At 38.0% G+C, this 23,417-nt stretch overlaps 1 protein-coding gene across 3 annotated transcripts in view; it reads left to right on the top strand.

The window, feature by feature from the left end:
• Window positions 1-2,941: 2,941 nt before the first annotated feature.
• Window positions 2,942-23,417, top strand: part of CLEC16A (C-type lectin domain containing 16A) — a 216,451-nt gene continuing 195,975 nt past the window's right edge. For all 3 annotated transcript variants that reach the window (XM_027839220.1, XM_027839219.1, XM_027839217.1), the window contains exons 1-3: window positions 2,942-3,186; window positions 21,209-21,337; window positions 22,683-22,816. In XM_027839220.1, the coding sequence (XP_027695021.1) occupies window positions 3,107-3,186; window positions 21,209-21,337; window positions 22,683-22,816 (343 nt within the window). In that variant the 5' untranslated portion in view covers window positions 2,942-3,106. The remainder of the gene's footprint in view (window positions 3,187-21,208; window positions 21,338-22,682; window positions 22,817-23,417) is intronic.

Here is a 23,417-nt window from a genome sequence, read left to right as displayed (position 1 = left end):
GACAAAAGTCAAGAGGGAGGAGAAAGATCATGTGTTAGGCACTTTGCTAAGCAGTTTTTCAAATATTGTCTCATTGATCCTCACAACAAACCTTGGTGATAAAGACTATTGTTATCCTCACTTTAAGTTGGGGAAGCTAAGACAAACAGAGGTTAAGTGGCTTGCCCAAGGTTACACAGCAAGTAAATGTCTGATGCCAGATTTGAACTCAGGGCTTTCTTTCCCCCCCTACTTAATAGCATTTTATTTTTTTTTCCAAATACATGTAAAGATGGTTTTCAACATTCATTTCTGTAAGATTTTGAGTTCTAAATTTTTCTTCCTCCCTCCCTTCTCCCCTCCCCAACACAACAAGCAATCTGATATAGATTATACATGTACAATCATGTTAAACATATTTCCACATTAGTCATGTTGTGAAAGAAGAATCAAAACAAAAGGAAAAAATAAACCACAAGAAAGAAAAAAACAAAAAACAAAGGTGAAAATACTATGCTTTTATCTGCATTCAGATTTCATAGTTCTTTCTCTGGATGTGGATAGCATTTTCATCACGAGTCTTTTGGAATTGTCTTGGATCATTGTATTGCTGAGAATGGCTAAGTCTATCATAGTTTATCATTGCACAATTACTGTGTATGATGTTCTCCTGGTTCTACTCTGTTCACTCAGCATCAGTTCATGTAAGTATTTCCAGGTTTTTCTGAAATCCATCTGCTCATTATTTCTTATAGAACAATAGTATTCCATTACATTCACATTCCACAACCTAATTGATGGGCATCCCCTCAATTTCCAATTCTTCGCCACCACAAAAAGAGCTGCTATAAATATTTTTGCACATGTGGGTCTTTTTCCCTTTTTTATGATTTCTTTGGGATACAGACGTATAAATGGTATTGCTAGATCAAAAGGTATGCACAGTTTTATAGCCCTTTGAGCATAGTTCCAAATTGCTCTCCAGAATGGTTGGATCAGTTCACAATTTTGCCAACAATGCATTAGTGTTCCAATTTTCCCCCATCTTCTCCAACATTTTTTCTTTTCTGTCATATTTGCCAGTCTGATAGGTGTGAGGTAGTACCTCAGAGTTGTTTTAATTTATGTTTCTCTAATCAATAGTGATTTAGAGCATTTTTCATGACTATAGATAGCTTTAATTTCTTCATCTGAAAACTGCCTTTTCATATCCTTTGACCATTTATTAATTGGGGAATGACTTGTATTTTTATAAATTTGATTCAGTTTTCTATATATTTCGGAAATGAGACCTTTATCAGAAACACTGGCTGTAAAAATTGTTTCCCAGGTTTCTGCTTTCCTTCTAATCTTGGTTGCATTGGTTTTGCTTGTGCAAAACTTTTTAAATTTAATGTAATCAAAAGTATCCATTTTGCTTGTGCTTCCTAGGGTAGTCAGGTTAAACTCATGGTGAGTATGAGCAGGCTATAGCATATAACCTTGGAGTCCAACTCCTTCTTCTTCCCTTGTACAGATTGAAAAACTGGAGGCCAGGCAGTTTAAGTGAATTGCCCAAAGTTACACAGGTAGTAAGCATCAGATGTGGGATCTGAACTGAAGTCCACTGATTCCATAGTCCTTTCATGTTCCATCACACCACATTTGCTAATCAGCAAAGGCGGGACTGCAAAGGAATGATTTTTGTTTAAATGAGGCTTAAAGTCTTTGAAGTCATCCCTGCCCCTGAAATTCTGTGATTTAAGTGATTTTCCCAAAGTCAGGCAGATGGTGAGAGCCAGAGCCAGGACACAGATCTCCTCACTTCTAGGGGCAACAGTCACCATATCTGTCAATAATAACAATTCACAATGATTTGATGCTTTGAGGTTTACTAGAAGTGGTAGTAGCAAGGCAGCTAGGTGGCATAGTGGATAGAGTATTGGCCTTGAATAGAATTCATAATCTTACCCCACGTACTTACTGAGAAACGCTGCACAAATCATTTAACAACTCAAGCCTCAAGTTGTTAAATGGGGATAATAATAGTGTCCATTTCAGAGTTGTTGTGAGGATCAAATAATTTTTGCATGTACTTTGAACACCTTAGAGTGCTGTATAAATGCCCGCTATTATTTACCGAATGTTTTCCCACAAACATTATAATCTCTACCTCCCCCCTTTTTTTTAAACCTATGAGGAATCAGAGGACTAGAGAAGTTATGTGATTTGTCCAAGATCATAGAACTAGTAAATACCAATATGGCATCCAAAATCAGGTTTTCTGACCCTATAAACCAGCAGACTCTCCAGAACACTAAGCTGCTTTCCTATATAAGTGAATATTAGATTTAGAGTTGGAAGGAATCTTAAAGGTCATCTCAAGGTCCCTTATTTTACCGATGAGGAAACTGAGGCCCATGGGGTTAAGTAAGCCTAGGTCTCCAGCGTTTAGCACACTGCTTGGAACATAGCAGACAATGAATGCTTGTTGACTGACTTGAGGATGGTTGGACTCCGAAGCTATAATTCTTTCAACTTCACTACGTTGACTTTTATTATGAATTGTTTTGTTTTATTAAAAAAAAAAAAGAATCCTGGGAGAGAACAAATGATATGGGATAGATATGGGAATTCTCTGGGCTCTTGGGCCGAAGCGTGTAAATTCAAAAGATATTATCATTTATTACCAACAACATCATTATCCAACACCCCCAGAAGGAAATACTTTCCCTTCTCTCCTTTTCAGGAAGCTGCGGATTTCTCTTTAGGAGAAAGCCCCCTTAAAGGAGATAGGTTGAAAGGCATAGGGGTGGGGGCGGGGAGAGAAAACATGGGTGTGCGCTGTGCATGATGGGATTTGCAGTCCGGACATAACCGACCTGTGGCCCTTGTCGAGTCCCGGCCGCAGGGGCCCCTGGAGAGAACTCCACTTCCCGGCATTCTCGGCGACGGCCGTAAAGCGCGAGGGCCGACTGGCCGGGTTCCGGGACTGAATGTCAGTACCGGGCTGTAAGGCTTAGGGGGAGAGTGGTTGGCAGTTTGTCTGCGGCCACCGCCGCCGCCGTTGCCACTTCTGCTGCGGCGGGTTTTCGGCGGCTCCCGGGATGAAGTCGTGAGGGAAAACCACAGGGAGGGGGCTGCGGAGATGTTTGGCCGCTCGCGGAGCTGGGTGGGTGGGGGCCATGGGAAGTCCTCCCGCAGCATCCACTCCTTGGACCACCTGAAGTGAGTTGGGGGGGGGGCTTTTTGGGGGGGGGGGGGGAAGGAAAGCAGAAGCCTCCAGATTGGGGGGGAGCGAAGGGAGGGGAGAGCGTGACCCCGGGTTTGGGGACCAGGCCGGCAGGTGGCTGAGGCCAGTGAACAGGACCTACATTCTGAGGCCGGGGATAGGAATGAGGGGGGAGGGTGGAAAAATGCCCCCATCATGTAGGGAGGAAGGTGGGGACGAGAAGGCCGAGGGCCCAGGGTCGACGGGCCAGCGATAAGGATGGGGTGGGGGGGACCAGGAAAGAGAAAAAGTCTCTTGGGATGGGGGCGAGCACTTGGAAGAAGAATGCAGTTCCTAAAGGGATATGGAAAAGGGGTACGAAAGAAAGGTATTGAGGGTGGGGGTGGTACCGATCTCTGAAAAGAAGACTGATCCTGGTTGCTGGTAGGGTGGGAGTGGGAAGAGTTTCTGGAGGGGGGCGCAAAATAGGAATCTCTGAAGGAAAGAAGGGCAGTGGGAGTTAGGGAGGAATTTAGACAGGTGAGGGAACATGTACGTCCTTGTCAGTCACCGCTGGTTTTCTCTTGCCTGTTCAACAATGCCTACCGAATTTTGACCGACATACCGCAGAGTCCTGTTGGATGTTTTCTTGCTCTTGTTTGCATTTCGTCGTTCTGGTTCAGTTTCGGTGGACTTCTTCCCTTTGCTCAGCCTTGATAGTTTTTTGTTTTTGCATTTCTTTGCGTCTGCCAACTCTTAGAAGTGACTGGCACATAGCAAGGGGTTAATAAATGCTTGCTGACTGGACACAGTAGATCTGAGGATCAGAGGGTGGGAGAGACCTTAGGAATTAACTGGTCCAACCTTTATAGATGTGGAAACTGAGGTCCAGGGAAGGGAATGACTTGCCCAGTATCACTGCAGTAGCGGAGCTAGAATATAAATCCAGACATTCTGATTTCAGTTCCAGAGCTCTTTCTACTATGCTGAGAAGTTAGGAACTTTGTGATTGTGTCTGGACCAAGAGATACTGTGAAGATTCTCATTTTTTTTTCTGGAAGTGTCCCAGAAAATGCTTATATTAACTGTTTAGCTTGTGTTATCAGATGCTATTTTATCACTTTATCCATCTTTAATTAGATCTATCTAATCATTATTACAGATTAAAGGAACTGTCAAGTTGTTTGCAGTCTTGGAATACCTGTTTACAGGCTGACTTCTCAGAAATGATTCTTGCAGCACCAATGAGCACATAGACTAAAACTTAAGATTTTTTTTTTAAAGTTTGTCTTGACTGAAGGAAGTATTGGGGCAGTTTGTGATTGTAGCAAGATTATTTTTCTGCATGTATCTCTTCTTCACTTTCCCACCTTGCAAATCCTAATGAGAGATGAAAAGATCTTCCTATTAGTCAAGATTTTAGTTTTCTAAAAGGATGGGCAACTGTTTAATTCCTAAACACCCTTTGTGCATAGACCTATAGAGATTATATTGAAGCACCTAAAATCAATAGATTAGGTATAGCCATACCTAATCTTTAGTATTTGGAATAATGGCAAGGACCTGATGCTTGCTGCTACAATGTTTGTTATTTTTATTGTTAAAACTATTTGGACACCTCTGAAACAAAATATTCTATACATATTCAGTTTTTAATAGGAACTTCAAACTGGTTTAGCTTTTTGCTCACCTTCCCAATTCTAGCAAAATTTGGCATATTTAAAAGTTGATTATGATGGCTATTCTATTCTTAGGACGTCATTATGTCCTTAGGACATCATTATCTGGTGTAGGGGAAAGTAAATTGTATTTTCCCCTTTGTGGACATCTCTAAGCCATGCTGCTTGTACTCTGGCCTCTTTCTCCTCCCACCTGAACTTGTAATCATGATCCAGGGCTCTGACTAGTGAGCTTTTACCTTATCTTAAATATCCCAGATCCGTAGTAGTACTTCCTGGCCATCTCCAAGGGATGCTATATATCATTACCTTCCCCAACTGTACCTCCACCCCATCCCTCTTTTCAAGTTCTAGCTCCTTATATGTTTTGTCTTCTATTAGAATGTGAACTTCCTAAGGGCAGGGACTGTCTTGCTTGCTTGTTTTTGTATCCCTAGTACTTAGCACAGTTCCTGGCACAGGAACGCATTGGGAGTCTGGAGATTTGGATTCTGGTAGTTGCCCAGCTCTTACCTTGCTGTCACCTTAGTTGAGTTATTTAGTCTTTCTGGTCTGACTTCCGTCACCTGTAAAGTGAAGGGACTGGTATATTGGAAAGCAGTTTGGAATTGTTCTAAGAAACTGACTAAAATTTCCTTCCCTTTGATCCCAAGATCTCACCCCTGGCTATAAAAACCAAGGAGGTCAATGCCAGCAAAAAAAGGTCGAATAGACATAAAAATATTTATATCCCACTTTTGTAATAAAAAAGAACGAGAAACAAAGTAGATGCCTGTCATTTGTGTAATGGCTACTCAAGTTGTGGGTATACGAATATTACTGGAATTAGTGGAATATTACTGTATTATAAGTGGAATTAGTGGAATATTTCTGTATTACAAGAAATGGGAGTTTGACTTTTCAGGAAGAATTTCCATGTAAACTGTAAGACGTAATACACAAGATGTGTCTTTTCTGTTGACTCATGCACCATTTGAAACCCCCACAGTTATTAGTAAATGTAACGTTTAGTGATATTGTCAGCTTCCTGTTTAAATATAATTAAGGCGATTTATTTATTGGAGATATTTTTCAATAATTTTTCTCAATTTAAAAAAGAAAGAAATGATGAATGTGATGACTGTAGGGAGGCATGGGAAACTTACATGAACCAATACAAAGTGAGATAAACAGAAAAACAGGAAAACAATATGCACAGTGACTGTGACAATGTAAGTGAAAAATAACAACAAAAAATTGAATGCTATATAATTATAATTATCAAATTTGACTGCTAAGTAGAGATATGAGAATGTACCGTCTTCCCTTCTTTGCATCTATGAATATGGAACACTATACATAAGATTGATGTGTTGGTTAGTTTTGTTGAACTACTTTTCATATCTTTTTCAAAATTTGTTATAGGGAACAGCTCTGTGATTTAGGGAGGAAGAAGGGATATTTATTGGGAAATGAAGTAACATAAAAAAGTCTCAATACAATTTTTTTTTAGTAAAGGAGGGAGATTGGACTAGATAGGTGACTTTAAAGGTCCCTTCTAGTTCCAAAATTATTTGAGTCTAATTAATCTTCTTAAAATGTAGGTTTTAAGTGTTACTCCTCTATTGAGAACATATGATGGTTTTTTTTTTTTGGCGAGGCAATTGGGGTTAAGTGACTTACCCCGAGTCACACAGCTAGTAAATGTTATGTGTCTGAGGCCAGATTTGAACTCAGATCCTCCTGACTCCAAGGCCAGTGTTCTATCCACTGTGTCACCTAGCTGCCCCCGTATGATGATTTTCTGTTGCTTACCACATATAGTGGAAATTTGTGATGTACTGGAAAGGACACTGAATTTAGAATCAAAAGACCTGAATTTGAATTCTGAATCACATCTAGAGTTGAAAAGTAGCTCACAGGTCATCTAGTCCAACCCCCTCATTCTACAGGTAAGGAAACTGAAGCCAAGTGACTTGTTTGTATTTACTCTCTTTATATTTATTCTGTATTTACTTATATATGTCCATGTTGTCGCCCCCATTATAATGGAAGCTCCTTGAGAATGGGATTGTTTCATTCTTTTATTTGTATCCCCAGTGCCCAACACAATTCTTGGCATGTAATAGGTATTTAATAAATGCTTCTTGATTGGAATTGAATGAGATTGTAAGTAGCGGAGTTGGAATTTGAACTCAGGTCCTCTGACTCCTGGTCTAGCATTTTTCTTCTGTAACAAGCTTTCACTTATGATCTGAGCGACCTTGGGTAAATTATTTCCCCTCCCTGAGGCTCAGTTTCCTTATCTGTAAAATAGCTGGATTAGATAATCCCTAAGGTCCCTTCCAATTCTAAAATCTTATGATCCTATGAACCCTCTGTTTAGCTTTTTAGACCCTACATAACCTGATTCCATTCTCCCGATTCATCTGTTCCCTAACTGTTGGCTCAGTTACCTTACTCAGTGCCGTTCTTCCTGCATTAAATGTCCTCTCTACCTAGCCGTATGTTCCCCATCCTTCAATGCCTGGGCTATTTTGTAAAAATTTCCTCAGTGCCTCCAACCTGTCTTGATCTTTTCCCTTTTCTTACTATGTTTTAAACTTCTTGTCTTTTCTTTACAATGAACATTTTATCATATACTCTTTTGCTCAATTTCATGTGTTATCTCCCCAATTAGATTCTAAACTTCTTGTAAATAGGGACAGTATTGTATTCTGTGCTATCCTACCATAGCACAGACATTCCAAAGTACGTAATTCTTTAAAATCCTTAATGGCTGATATAACGTTATGTCACTTCAATATATATCCAAATGTCTTTGCTTGTGACTTTTGCTGCAAGGCTGAATCCTTCTTTGGCATGAAAATTACAGTTCTACAGACAACAGATGGATCCAGGTAGTTGTAGGCTTAGTGACGTCTCAACCCCAGTCTTGCTCACTGACCTAATTTTACATTTTTTGAGGCATGAGTCATAGAGAGAAGCAGTACGTGTAAACACTTTACTTAATTTTATATTCTGGTGTTGTCCTATGGTTTTAAATTTCTTATGGTTTCTCCATTATTTGGAAGATTATTAAATGAAGATTGCAGAGGCATGCTATTTGGAGAATGTTCTCTTCTCTCCTGTCTGTACATCTGAAGTAGCACAGTTCTGGCTCTCTTTCTCAGGACCCACAAGGAAGTCACTGACTTTTGACAGTTACATGTATTTCTTACTTAAATACTTCATTTTCTTACTTTGGTTTGGAAAGGAGCTTTATAGGAATCAATTCTAAGCATTTATTAAGCATTTCTATGTCCTGGGAATAATCAGATTCTCAAATGGATCTGAAATCTCTCTAGATTCAATAGTTGCCTTCAACATTACCATTCACAACCTATCAAGCCTTGCTTGTCCTGTGATACTCTCCTTCAAGTTCTTCCAAAATTTCACGACTGGCTGGTCCACTCAGTGTCTCAGAGGCTTGTCTTACTCCTTCCTGACATGGAGGAAGGGAACTAGTATATCCTTTCCTACTAGTCATTCCTTACTCTTGCCACCTGACCAACTTCTCTTTTCTTCCTATCATGTAATTTCTTGATGATGAACTGTACCATGGTCCTTCAGAGTTCTTTGTTGGTTAAGTGCTGCAGTCAGTTTTCATCTACCATGTACTTCTCCATTGCCCACTGTGTGATCCTAATCTTTAGTTCTCAGAGGCAGTAGTATTCCTTTTCTTGCTACCATACAGCAGCATTGATAAAATATTAGTATTGAAAAGATAGGTCTTCATTTTCATGAGATGCTTGGAGTCAATAAAATAACTTTACTAATTTCTCAAAAGCAATCCAGCCTACTCTCCTTTTCAATTCTGCGCCCAGATCATTGTCTATCTTGTGCTGTCTGTCCTAGATACAGATACTATAGAATAACCTTTGTAGGCTGTCCATCCAAATGCATATTGAAATCTGGATATTCTTCATATACTTGGTATTTGCCTGGCACTGGGAGCCTCCCTCCCTTTGATTTGAGAGGGTAGAGGCTGGGCATCAGAGAACTCCTCCAAAATCCTCCATTTAAGGAGGGTGCCCAGTGTAGCCACTTTATCATCTCCTACTCAGCTAATCTCCTGGATTGTTTCTTTTTCTCCAATAACTCATCTTCCTGCAAGATTTCATTAATTCAAACTCACACCTTCTCAGTAGTCCTTGGCCCTGAGATCCTCTTTTCCTCTGATTGGAGAGGGTGGAAGGTGGACATCAAAGAACTCCTTTCAGATCATAATTTCTTATCCAGTTGCAGGTCTTCATCATGCCACTACCATTCCCTCTCCACCTTTTTAGCTTCTTTTTATGTGTTGTCTTCCCATTAGGTTAGAACTTCTTGAGGGCAGGGAATGTCTTTTGCTCTTCTTTGTATCCCTAGTGCTTAGCACAGTCCTTGGCACATAGTAGGTGCTTGTTGGTGATTAACATTGTTTAGGTGTTTCAGTCATGTCTGACTCTTCGTAACCCCATTTGGGGTTTTCTTGGCAAAGATAGTATCACATTTGGTTTGTTATTTCCTTCTCCAGCTCATTTTACAGATGAGGAACCTGAGGCAAACAGGGTCATGTGAATTGCCCAGGGTCACAAAGCTAGTGTCTGATATCAGATTTGAAGTCAGGTCTTCCTGAGTCTAGGCCTGGCACTCTATTCACTGCCCCTCCTAGCTGGCCTAGCTGAACCTAAGTAGGTACTTAATAAACGTTTATTGACTAGTTCCTGTGTGGATGGACAAGTCAAACTCCTCTGAATGATTAGCACAAGGACATCTGCAAATAGAAGCATTTGGAGGGCCTCACCCAGTCCTGAGGGAATACTTCCTTTAACCTGGTCTCTGCCCTGGATTTCTTTCATCACAGTGGCAAATAACTTTGCTGAAGATACAACTCCCTCTTTTGTGCCTCAGATTATGTTTATTATCAGTGTCATTGAACAGGTTATCTCTGTTAGATCTTCCCAGAAATCTTGAATGATCTCGATGTATGGGAAACACTTTGCTAGAAAAGAGCAGGAAAGATGACATTTTTGTTGTGTAGGCATTGCATTTGAATCCCATGCTTTTTCATCATCAACAAACAGTAAGCACAATGGGATCTGATATTCTCTGTATCTTGCACTTAATTATGAGATGGTAAAGATGTGGTCCATTGCTGAATATTGCTTGTGGAAGCCTCCTTTTCCTCTCCTAATGCCATCATCAAGAATGCCCTTGATTTGTACATAGATGATTCTCATAAAGATTTTGTAGAGATACAGGTTGATAGTTATTGATGGGCTCTTGGTCACCTTTTTTGGGTATTAACAAGGTCCAAGATTTTTTTTTCCTGTGGCTGTGGCATCATCTTTTCTCTCAGATAACTTGTATTTTAGTTCCTTGGTATTCTCGAAATCGTATAACCTCTGGGCCATTTGGTCTTTAGATACTAGGGATACAAAGATTTAAAAAAAAAAAAAGATCCACAATCCCTGACCTCAGGGAGTTATATTCTACTCGGCGAAGCACCCTGTATGCATATAAGTAGATATAAAATATATACAGAATCAGATAGTAAACATTTATTAAGCACCTACTATGTGCCAGGCACCTTGCTAAACTCTGGGGATAAAAAAGAGACAGGACAATCCCTGTCCTCAAGGACCTCACAATCTAATGGGGGGAGACAAAAAGCAAACAAATTTTTACAAACAAGCTACATACCAGAAAAATAGGCATTAGCAGCTTGGGGCAGGGGTGATGTAAATTTAGGAAAGACCTCATGTAGAAGGTAGCGCCTGAACTGAGCTTTAAAAAAAACCAGGGATTCTAAAGGTGGAGGTGAGAAAGGAATGCTTTCCAGGTATAGAAGACAACCTGTGTAAAGTCAAGGAGATGGGAAATCAAATGTTCTAGGTGAGAAACAGCAAGTCACCCAGTTTCACCAAACCAAAGGGTACATGAAGGGGACAAATGTGTCATAATTCTTAAAAAATGGGTTATATCTAGATAGTGAAGGACTTTAAAACCTGAACCGAAGGTGTCTATTTTATGTTAGAGGCAATGCAGAACTGCGGGGGCTTCTTTAGCAGACGAGTGACAGTCATGCCTGTGCTTTTACAATATCACTTTGGCAGTTGTATAGAGTATAGATTAGAGAGGGAAGAGATATGAGTCAGGGAGGCCAGTTAGGACTTTTGCGATATACTTAGTGAAAGATAATAAGAGTCTGAGCTGTGGTGGTGGCCGTGTAAGTAGAAAGAAGGGGATGGACATAAGAGCCATTATGAAGATAGAATTGATAAGACTTGACAACTTCTATGGATATGGGGGTTGAAGGAGAGTGTGGCATCAAGGATGAGTCCAAGATTGCCAGCCTGGGTGACTGGAAGAAGAGTGGTTCTTTGAAGAAGAAAGAGAAGTTAATAAGAATGATTAGTTTAGGATAAAGATAAAGGTTTAGAAAGATAAGACAAGGACTTATTTTCTAACTGCCACTAGGCATTTTTATTTTTGGTGGGACTATTTTTTTTAAGATCCATTAAGTGTGTTTAGTTGCTTTATTTGTTATTCCAACCTTCTGATTTGCAGACAGGATCCAAAATTACATAGTAGCAACAAAAGGAACATATAATAAATCTTTAAATAGAAAGAAACACATTTTGGATCTGTTTAGATTTCCACAGAAAATGCTATAGTCTAAGTTTATTAGCTTTGGAACTGAAAGGGATGTCAGAAATCACCTAGTCTAATACCCTCATTTTACAGATTAGGAAATTGAGGCCTGCGGAAACTGAATGACTTGCCAAAGGTCACATAAGGAAATATTAGAGACAGAATTTGAACTCAGATCCTCTGACTCCAGAGACAGCGATTTTCCACTATATGCTGTTTATCCAGTGCTTTAGTGTCTCCACGTCTAAAATGGGTCTTACAATCTAGTTTCCCTTGGTTACTATAACTTATATAACTCTCTTAAAACAGAGTAATTAGGTACCTTTTCTTGGCGGTCTGTAATTATATGTAAATAGTCCTTTAATGTATTATTAGAAGTTGTAGATTTTTAGTAGGCTTCTGTTTTTTGGGGTCATTGGTTCTAGGCTCTAGAAATTTGATGATGTCAAACAGTTACTATTCGATCAAGTTTGATTTTGAAACTTTACATTTCTATGAAGTTTGTGTTTGGTTAAGATGTAATTAATACTTATATTTGAAGTACAGTTAGTGATAGTTGTTCATTAAGCTTATACTATATGCCAGATGCTATTCTAGGCACTGGCAATTCAATGACAAATACCACAAATTCCTACCCTCAAGGAGCTTACATTCTATTGGGAGAGACAACATGTATATATGTAAGTAGATGTAAAATATATACAAAACAAATATGAAATTATTTTGGAGGAGAAGGCACTAGCAATTGTAAGGATCAATAAAGGCTTCATGTTGAATAAAGGTTCTTATCTTTTTTGTATCATAAACCCCCTTGGGAGTTTAGTGAACCCTTCTCAGAATAATGTGTTTATTTTATATTAAACTTTTTTTCAACTTTGAAAGCCCCTTCTTTTATTCCTCTCACCTCCTCCCATCTTCAGTTGAGAAAGCATAAATTACAACCCCCCTGTTCCAAACATGTATAATCTAGCAAACATGAGTAGTATAGCATTGACCATACCCAAAATAAAAGAATCTCAGTCTGCATTCTGAATCCATTACTTCTCTATAAAGAGGTGGGTACCATATTTTGTTATGAGTCCTTTGAAACTGTAGTTGGTGATTGCTTTGATCAGACTTCCTATGTCTTTGAAAATTATCTTTCTTTATAGTATTGTAGATATTGCATCCATTGTTCTCCTGGCTCTGCTCACTTCACTTGGCACCATTTCATACAAGTTTTGCTTTCCAGAAGTTCCTTCAACAGTACACTAATGTACCTATTTTCTCATAGACCCTCCAACATGTCATTTTTCTTTGTGCAAATCTGAGAAGTGTGAGGTGGTGCCTCAGAGTTGTTTTCATTTGCATTTCTCTAATTATTTAATTTAGAGCATTTTTTTCATGTGGTTATTGATAGCTTAGATTTCTTCCTCTGATGAAAAATGCCTATTCATATCCTTTGACCATTTATAAATTGGTCTCTTATTCTTATAAATTTGAATCAGTTTTATATATATATATAGTTTTATATATATATATATGTATCTAAGATATACCTACATATGTGAGGTTTCTCTTTATAAAAGAAATATGCAGCAAAAATTTTTACCCCCGTTTACCCTTCTAATTTTTCTTGCATGGGTTCTGATTGTGAAAAACTTTTAACATTTCATGCAGAACATTATTTTTATTGATTTTGTTATTTTTAAAATAAGTTTTTATTGATGCCTTCTGTTTCTCACATCATCATAGTTTTCCCAGGTATTCTTCCTTTTTCTTTCTGAGAGCCATTCCGTGTAACAAGTAGCATTTTTTACATAGGAAAAAAAAATCAGCGCAAGTAATCGTATATTGAAATATATTGAAATCATATATTGAAAAATTCCCAAAACAGGTGCAATGTATAACATCTGTGGACCTCCTATCTCCACAAAGGAATGAATTGGGATTGTCCTCTCATACCTCTTTATTTGAATCCTGCTCTATCTTTACAATTTTGTTATATTTACTTTTTGATTTTTTGGTATCTGGTTCTTTCCATTTACATTTTTGTAGTTACTATGTATAATGTTTTCTTGGCTCTGTCTACTCTGCATCAGTTCATACAGATCTTTCCATGTTTCTCTGTATTTATCATATACATCATTTCTTACATCACAGTAATATTCGATTACATTAATGTGCCACAGTTTATTTAGTCATTCCCCAATTGATGGGCATCTGCTTTGCTTCCGATTCTTAGTTATCAAAGAATGCAGCTATAAATATTTTGGAGTATGCATGGGAACTTTCTTATTGATGACTTTCTTAGGGTATAAATGTTTTAATCACTTTATTTGCATAATTCCAAATTGCTTTTCAAAATGGTTGTACCATTCACAGTTCCAGCAGCAATGTATATCAGTGTGCCTATCATTCCATAACCTCTCCCCCAACATTGATTTTTGTCACTTTTGCCAGTAATCAGGATGTAAGGTGAAATCCCAGGCTCATTTTGATTTGCGTTTTCTTTCACAGGGGTTGTGAATAACTTACAATTCTTCTTTTGAGAACTGTTTGTTCATAACCTTTGACCACTTACCTACTGGGGACTGGCTACTAGTCTTATACATATTTATAAATTGTTGCTATATTGTGGGTCCTTCCCTAACAATGTCCCTGATTATTCAGCCCACCTCTGTTCTATACCCTCCTCCGGTTACCTTTTTTTCCTCTTTTTCCTCAAAACATCCCCCCTGGGTTCATGATCTCCCACTCCCCTCAGATGCCAGCTGTCCCCAGGGTTTTCAATTCCTTCTCTCCTGAGGTAAGATGTGTAGACTTTGCAAGTACCAAATCCCGCAGCTCATACCCAGTGCAAAGTCCCATGTCTCTTAATTCATAGGAGTATTCATCATTCAACCCCCTCCCACTAACAAAATAAAGTCTCCTTCCTTTCCCCTCCTTGTCAGTCCTTTTTTTTCTCCTCATCCATTCCCCTGTAGGTTCTTCTTTTTCTGAGACCACAGAGGTCACCTTCCTCCTCCTCATTGATAGCCCTTGATTTGATTCTGGCATATTACACATTTCTCTCTGTCCTCCTGTTCCCTTTCCTCCCGCCCCTCCTTTCATATGCCTTCCTATTTTGTAATGTGGTCTCAAGAAAGAACATTGATTCACCTGTAGGCATGGTTGTGGCCAAGTTCTGCCCATAATACCCCAGGGCCACCTCTTCACTGTTACCTCTTTGTGTCCATTTAGAAAATCATTTCTTACTGGTTTCTCTGCTGTCACTTCGTTGTCCTTGGCTGCTGCATTTATTCGCTCCTCCTGTATATATTCTTTGGGGTTTTTGAAAGGCAAGTAATCTCTTTCGTTCTGGTTTTCTTTCTAAAAATGTTTCAAGCAGCTCTTAATTATTGAATGTCCATCTCTTATCACGTATGATTAAACTCAGATTTGCAGGGTAAGTCACCCTGGACTGCATCCTGAGTTTTGCTCTTCCGGACACAGTATTCTGTTTCCTCCTATGTTTTATCGTGGGTGCAGAATAGTCTGGCATTATCCAAATTTCTTTTCCTTTGTATTTGAAGTCTTTCTCCTGATCACTTGCAGAACTTGTTGTTTCTAAATTTAATTTTAATTGTTAAATGTAGCCACTATGTGTCTTTCAGTTTGTTTCTTGGTTTTGTTTGTTATTTTCTTGGAGATGATCTGTGAATTCTTTCAATTAGTATTTCATTTTCTATGTTCAGAATTTCTGAGCAGTTCTCTTCTATTATTTTCTGCATTATGATGTTAAGGTTTTTTATCCTGTTGTGTTTTTCTGGGAGACCTATATCCCTAGGTTACCTCTATATATCCTGTCTTCCAGATTAGTATTTTTGCTTGCATAATGAGCATGTTTTCTTTTAACATTATTGTTTTTTATTTCTCTTCCTCTAAAATATCTTTAATTTTTTTGTATTTGAATTCCCAATCTGTTGTTCTCTCTTTTGTTTCTTTGATGAGACTTGCTATTGCAGGTTCCAATTTTTCTATTTTGCTTATTATTTTTGAATGCAGGCCATCAATTCTGCTCCTCATAATTCTCATTTCTCTTTTGAACCATTCAGCAACAGTGTGTTGTGTGATTCCATGTTTTCCTTATTTTTCACAGGGTAGTCTGTCTCATCAAGTACTAGATCATTTTTCTTTCATTTTATAGTATTCATAGATACCTGAACACATTTACTAGATCTGGAGGCGATATTTCCTTCTGTTTGTTATGGGAGACATCTTCCCTATGAGTTCATGTGATAGGTAACTGATGCCAAAGATATATTTGCCTCAACACAGAAATTATAGAGGTAAAAACCTAGGTTTAATTATTGTGCTCAAGCATAGGTTCAGGCCCCAGAGATAACCTAAACCACCATTAGGATTCTGACAAGACTTCTTTTAGGAAAAATTACATCAGTGATGGAGACATAATTCATTTACATGTTACAATCCTATACATTCCTCTTTGGCATAAAAGTTAAAGAAAAGATAGCTACATTAATTCCCTATTTCCCTCAGTGTAACAAAAGTTGAACAAATTTAGTTAAACACAGTCATATTGTCATATGTCCCCTAAGGAAACAAACATCGTCAAACAAACGATCAAAGTCAGGGTACAGATTGAACTACAGTTCGCAAACTTTCCTTTTTCCATAGATCTTTAGTAATTTCAGTCTCACCCCCCCCCCCATTTTTCTTTTTTCAGTTTCTGATCCTGTCCCCTCGGATGGTGGTTTTCTTGGAGACTGGATCTCAGAGCATCTCAGCCCCCTCCCATGCTGAGCAGTTCACAGTTCACCAGCAGAGGTCTCTGCCACATGACTTATGTGTGGTCAGAACTGTCCTCATCTGGATGTTTTGCTCTTTTCCTCAGGCTTAGTGGAATGATTCACACACACATACTCACACACAGCTGGTCCTGTCCCTCTTTTGTTCCTTAGTTCTCCGACTTATCCCCAGCAGCTCTTGCCCTGCTGTTAGCATCTGGGATTGTCCAAAGTGGCAGTGCTTTGCTGATGCTACAAGGTTGTCAGCTCCCTGCAGCAGTACTTCAGGATTGTCCACCCTGGCAGTTGGAGGCTTTGCAAGGCTAGTAGTGCTAGGGTTGTGACAAACTTCCACAGCCTGGAGCTGGGGTCTCCACAGCACTGGAAAGGAGGGTATGGGGGTGAGTTTTGTTTTAAGCCCATGTGTTCTTGGATCTGTTCGTGACTAGAGGTAACCTGGGAGGTGGGAGAGAGCTGCTGAGTGAGCTCAGAGTCAGAGAGTTTCAATTCATGAGTTTTTTGTTTTTAACTTTCTTTTGGATTCTGTATGTCCTAGACCACGGACCATGGAGAGCTGAAGTTGCTTTATCTTTGGTGCATCATTTCTGTTTTGGAGGAGCTTGAGAGGGCCTGGGAATCAGAGAAAATGTCTAGTACTTCATCTTGTTGCTCATGGGAAATATTCTTTTTAAATGCGTAAAATAAAATGCATAAGCTTACAAAGGAAACCAATTATACTGAAAAACAGTTATTGGAATTTTTTTTAAAAGTTCATATGATGGAAAGTTATGAACTTCCAATGTAGAAAGTGGTAAGCTGAATTTTGGAGGAAACAGGGGATTCAAAGTGGCAGAGGTGAGAAGGGGAGTGCTTTTCATATATGGATTGTGGGATAGCCAGTGCAAAGGCATAGGAGATAAGGAGAGCAACATCGTGTGTGAGGAATAGTTGTCTTGGCTAGACTGCAGCATGGCAGACGGGGAGTAGTGTTGGAAGGGAGCAGCAAGATTGAAAAGATATGGCTTCACACCATCTTATGCCTGTGCTATTGCAATAACTTGCTGGTTGGTTTCCTTGCCTCAAGCCTTACCCTGCTCCAGGTCATCCTCCATTCACCTGTCAATGTGGTCGACCTAAAGAGCAAGTTTCTCTGTCATCTTCCTGGAACTCTTCCTCTGTATCTCTGCTTCCTGGTTTTCCTGGCTTCTTTCAAGGCTCATCTAAAGGCCCACCTTCTTCGAGAAGCCTTTCCAGATCCCACTTAAAGTTAGGGCCTTCACTTTGTTGATTATTTCCAAATAATCCTGTAATTATCTTGTTTGTACATAGTTGTTTGCAAGCTGTCTCTCATCAAACTGAACTCCTTGAGAGCAGTGGTTGTCTTTTGCTTCTTTGTATTTTCAGTGCTTAATGCATTGCCTGGCACTTGGTAGATCCTTAATAAATGCTAGTAGACTGCTGGTTGACCTACAGTATGTTAAAAAAAATCAATTAGAGGGCTTTATAGTTTAAAGATAATAGAGAACTATTGACATTTGAGTAAGGGAAGAATGAGAACCTGTGCTTTTAGGAAAATTACTTTAGCAGCTGTTTTTGTGTGTGTATGTGTGTGTTTATTCTATTCTATTTTAATAGAATAGAATGTTATATGCTGGTATTTGGTGGTGTGGGTTTCTTTCAGAATGGGAAAGTTCTCCCAACTTTTAACATATTATTTGTTCAGTTTACTTACTGGGTGAGAAACTCCTAAAACACATTACTACTGACTAATAAAATTTTCTAGTTTTTGTTGAATTTGTATTATTTTCTCATTTAATGACAAATTTGTAAATTTGAAGGAAAGTAATCCCTTTTAAAAATTCACTGTTGTATGTGTAGTCAAAAACTCTCTTCATAGGCACATATATTACATTTAACCTAGTGCTTTGGAGTTAGATGTGACCGATTGAATGCTCCTTTATATTGTCTTGCCTCTCCATTAATGGGAAAAAACCAGAAGGCCAGTTAATTGAAGGACCAATTTGATTGATTTAGGCAACTACATAGTCTTGAGCCTGTTGATCTGGACCACATTTGCTCTTAAGTTGAAGTACTAAATGACTGTTTACTAAACTTTCTGTAGCTAATTTTATTGTTTCTTTATTGAGGATGCTTTCAAAGTAGAATTTTTGATCAACTCAACTCCAGAGTTTATTAGCATATATTTATGTGACCCTTGCATTTGAAATTTATGCGTAGTACTGCAGCTTCCAGACTTGGAGAAATGGCCAAAGTTTGCTTTGATATATTCGATATGATTAACCTTTATTCTTATCTTAGACAAAAAATGTCACAAATTTGGATCTTGAATTCCAAATTTTATAGTTTTACTATAAAGTGTGGGTGTCCCAAGTGTTGGATTTTCATGTTTTCTGATTTTGGAATAGATATAATTAATGTTAATAGTGGAGCCAAAAGCACCTGGTATCAGGAGTAAAGCTTTGACTAGTATTGATTTTAGATAATGACATTGATTTTAGTTTTACAGGAAAAAAAAAATCCCAGATTTCAGGTCACTTAACAGACTGTTTCAAAGTAAAACTTAGTAGTAAGTACCCTCTCCAAATCCTTTTTTTTCCCCCATTCTTTCAACTGTAGGTATAAAATGCCTGTTCTTACATGTGCTGTCTTTTTTCTAGTTATAGATTTCTGCTATCATTGTGTGATGTTAATCTCTAACACAGATGATTAGCTTTCAGGCCCCTCTGCTGAAATAATTAACATGGCTCTTTTAGGTTTGGCATTCTAGAAAGCAGTGTTGAAAGATTTTTAAGTCGTGTATGTAACCTGTAAGGAGTGCTTAAACTATATGTATTTGAAATGCAATCTCACAGTAAGGTGGATTACCTTTATTCCCATAGTGATACTGAGTGCCAGGAAAGAAGTTAGCATAAAAAAAGTTTTGTTTTTTTTTCCCACCCTAAGTTCTACCTTCTTAAATCAACAGAAATTCAAAATAGGTGTTAGGAGATTTCAGTAGAAGAAACTAGTGTCTTCTAGAAGAGAAATATGATGCTTTGACATTGGCATTTGCTACTTTAGCTGAATATTCTTTTGTTTTTTGATTTTAATTGTTTCATTGAGCCACTGCTTCAAAATGCCTAGGAATACAGTCGTGATGTTTCTGATGACCAAGGGCCATACACTATGCATTTTCTTTTTTCAAGTTTTAAACTAGGCCTTTCTTCATTATTCTCTGAAGTATTTTCATTGCACGATTATGACAATAATTGTTTTGACTACTTTTTCACTGAGACTATTCATGCAAAGGAAAGAATTTTAAGCATCTGAGAAATTAACTGATTTTTCTACTGTACTTTACCAAATTCTGATCTCTTCCTTGGAGTTTTTTAGCCACAGTGGTCTATATTGATCTTTCTCCTTTCTAAATTCTTGTGCTACTTTATTGTCTGTTCTATTTTGGATTATTTTTTGCCCTGTGTTATTTCTTTCCCTTCATATGTCCTTACTTCTCCAATAAGAATGTCAGCTTCTTGGGGACAGAAACTGTTTCTTCAACTTCTTTTTTTATCACCTACCCAGTACTAATAGCATTGGGCATCTAGCAATTATTTAATACATATTTGTGGAATTAAAATGTGTATTAGTATTTTAAATCTGAATGAGAAAATCCTCCCCTAAATTTGGAGAAATCATTATTGTTTAGGGAGTAAGCAACTTATGAAGCAAAGAGGCAAACTGGGAAATATTTCTCTTGAACATTACATCTAAAAGTTTAAAATGTATTTGACACAGTTGTAGATGGAGAATAGTTGTGAAATTATGGGTATATTATTTTATGGTGCAATGAAATTAAAATATGATTCACAAAGTGGTTAAAATGGATAAACTTTTTGTATGTGTTCTGAGGTACTTTCCTGAGAGAGGCAGTATCTTGTAGTGGTGAGTTCCTCCCCAGTTCCAGATCTGTGGTTCTGTTGATCCTCTGTAGGATCATTTACACAGAGATAGAATTGTATTTATTTATATTTTATAGGCTTCAGTAGTTCAAGGCTACATAGTTTGATAAGCATTGATGCTCCCTCACTAATGCAATCCTCCTTTGCCATACTAGGCAGTCTATGTGAATTGATGTAGGCTTGAATATTTATCAGCTAGTAGCCAGCCTTTTGGGATACACCTTCCCAATCATAGGTGGGTGGGTCAGTGACAATGATCTGTACCAGGTCCCTACTTGAAAGTGTTCCAGCTTACAGGTGTACCTGCCAGAGCTTGTGCTCTACTGGTATAACCTTGGAGGACCAAGGATTACCTTCACACCATAAAGAAGCATCAGAGTAGGATTTTTCTAGAGGATTTCTATTTTAGGAAGTTCCAAACCATAAGTTCCACTGACAATGAGGATGACAATATCTGGGGCTCCTCATGAATCATCTTTGTTCCTGGTGTGGTTTTCAATTCAGAGGATACAGCAGCCAGGAACATTACAGTGATCTGAAGAATGCTCTGGAAAAGTTGTTATTTATAATTAGAATCCAATGGAATAAACTCTGCCATTACTACTTGGTCAGGCATCTAGTGGTTCCATTAACCAGGTTGAGGTTTAGTGAAAGGAGCGCATTGGACATGGAATTAGAGGATTTAGGTTAGACCTTTTGCTCTGAGGACCAGTGTGACTTTGTGCAGGTTACTTAACTTTTCTGAGTCTCACTTTCCTTACTTGCAAAATTAGGGGGTTGGACTGGTGAAGCCCTAACCAAGGTCAGTTCCATCATCTCCTGAGATTTTTATTCCATGCTTAGTGAGGAATTGTGTTTAATCTAAATAGACAGGTGGCAAAGCCATCTGAAACACACAACTCAGTGGTATTATTGTTGGAATAATATTATTATAGCCGAACCAGATTTTGATTTCTTTTGTCCTTTTCCTTCTAGATATTTGTATCATGTTTTGACCAAAAACACCACAGTAACAGAACAGAATCGCAACTTACTTGTGGAGACTATACGTTCCATCACAGAGATTCTTATTTGGGGGGATCAGAACGACAGCTCTGTATTCGAGTAAGAAGTTTGGCTTTTTTCTTTCTTTGGAATGTTCCTCAAAATTTATACCATACATTGTCCTTAGGGACATCAGGATTTAGTCTAGATTTTCTTTGCATGTTCATATGGCTCATGTCATTGTTACTACAATATAAAGGCTTAGCATGTTAATTAAGAAAGAGCATATTAAAGATTTAAAGCTGTAACCTTCAGAAATCTTGATGTAATAATAGATAATTTATTCCCTATATGATGTCTAATGATCTTTCTGAAGGTGTGAGAAAATCCTCTTCCACTTAGATTTAAAATTGATCAAGTTTGAATGCCATCTTTAAGAGAAATAAGGATATTCTGAAAAATTCTATATGCTTATCCAGCTTGTTGGTTAAATGAGAAAGGCAAAATTGCTGTTGGAAGATCCTAATCTATAACCCTTTAAAATGCTGCCAGTTTGATGGTGCTGTTAGGTTGCAAGAGAAAAATGTGATAGATTCAGAAGAGACATTGCTTAGGAGTATAACCAAATTTCTTCTGAGATGTATTAGAAAGGGTTTTTAAAGAGAACTTGGAAAAGGTTATCCTTGATGTCTGGCTTGTGGAAAGATTGTTAAGGAAAAGATTATAACAACTGTATCCATCTTCTATAACTGACTTTGCTAAATTTTCTCATCTTAAAAGAATCCAAATCTGAGAATAAACAAATAATGGTTTATATAGTCTGAAGAGAAGTGAGAACGTAGGCTTCTTGACTTTCTGTTGATGTCTCGGTAAACAAATATTCAGCTAATTCTCGATCAGGTGAAAAACATTTCTAATCAATCTTCAAACTTGAAAATTGTACCTAAAGATCAGTCGGTAACTCTGAATTTTGCCAACCACTGTAGTCTTAAAAAGCTGCAGTTTTCAGAAGATGTCAGGAACATAGGAAAAGTCTTAGCACAGACACATACTAAAGTAAAATATTAAGGAGATGAATTTAAGTGGAAAGTAGTATTTATTGGTTTTATAATTGTAAATTATTTCACACTCATATAGCAGGTGAGGTACATTTCCTATCCTGTCAAGTTCCACTTCAGTGCTTCTTAGAATAGAAGATTTGTTTCTGTGTCCTTTGTAGTGAGCTAGAAGGGATGCATTTTATTGAATTTATAAGCACCTGTTCCTTAGATGCTCATTACTGCAAAATTGAAGAGCTTTTCAAATGTCATTTGTCTCTCATACAGGAAGACATTTTTCTTCATTTTGTACTCATGGTTGGGGGTGTGAATCATAATCATCTACTGTGTACTATGAAGTATATATGATTTGAATTGAATAGTGTAAGTATGAAAAATGAATCACTAACTCTCTAATTATATCCTAGCTTTTTCCTGGAGAAGAATATGTTTGTTTTCTTCTTGAACATCCTGCGTCAGAAATCTGGTCGTTATGTCTGTGTTCAGCTGCTACAAACCTTGAACATCCTTTTTGAAAATATCAGTCATGAGACCTCACTTTGTAAGATTGCTTTTTTTTTTTTTTTAACCATTTGATTCTTTGCTGAGCTATTTACATCTGGGGCTTGCAATTCAAAATAGATTACCTTTTAAAGTTAAGCAAATAAGACAACTGTTTGGCTAGGGAAATTACAGGAGGCTAAAAGCCATTCATTACTTCTGAATGATTATTTTGCATTCTATTCAAATATCTATCTACTGAAACCTTTAGTAGTAAGGATGTTGACTAGTAAACTCTATATGAATGTGAGTTGAGTCCCCAGCTCACAAATGAATCGTGTTACAAAATACATAGTTGACTGCAAAAGTGATCAAGGATGGTAGTACTATCAAGACAAAAAGGAAATTTGGGAGGAGAGGTATGTTTTGGGAGAAAGACATTCTCAGTTTGAGGTGCCAATAGGGTATCCAATTACATTTGCCCAGCCAGCAATTTGAAATGTAGGACTGGAGCTCAGGAAAGAAGTTGGAACTAGCTAAATACATGTGTATGCTTCATCTTCATAGAGGTGTTAACCTTTGTAATGGGAATAGATTCCATCATCAAGGAAGGAAGAACCTACCTTTCCCCCACCAAGCACCAGCTTTCAAAACTATATCTT

This window comes from Vombatus ursinus, unplaced genomic scaffold (assembly GCF_900497805.2).
Source record: "Vombatus ursinus unplaced genomic scaffold, bare-nosed wombat genome assembly UNPS02014832.1, whole genome shotgun sequence".
In the NCBI taxonomy this organism is placed as follows: Eukaryota; Metazoa; Chordata; class Mammalia; order Diprotodontia; family Vombatidae; genus Vombatus; species Vombatus ursinus.
Note: the sequence above shows the minus strand (reverse complement) of the source record. Positions and strands in the feature narration are given on the sequence as shown.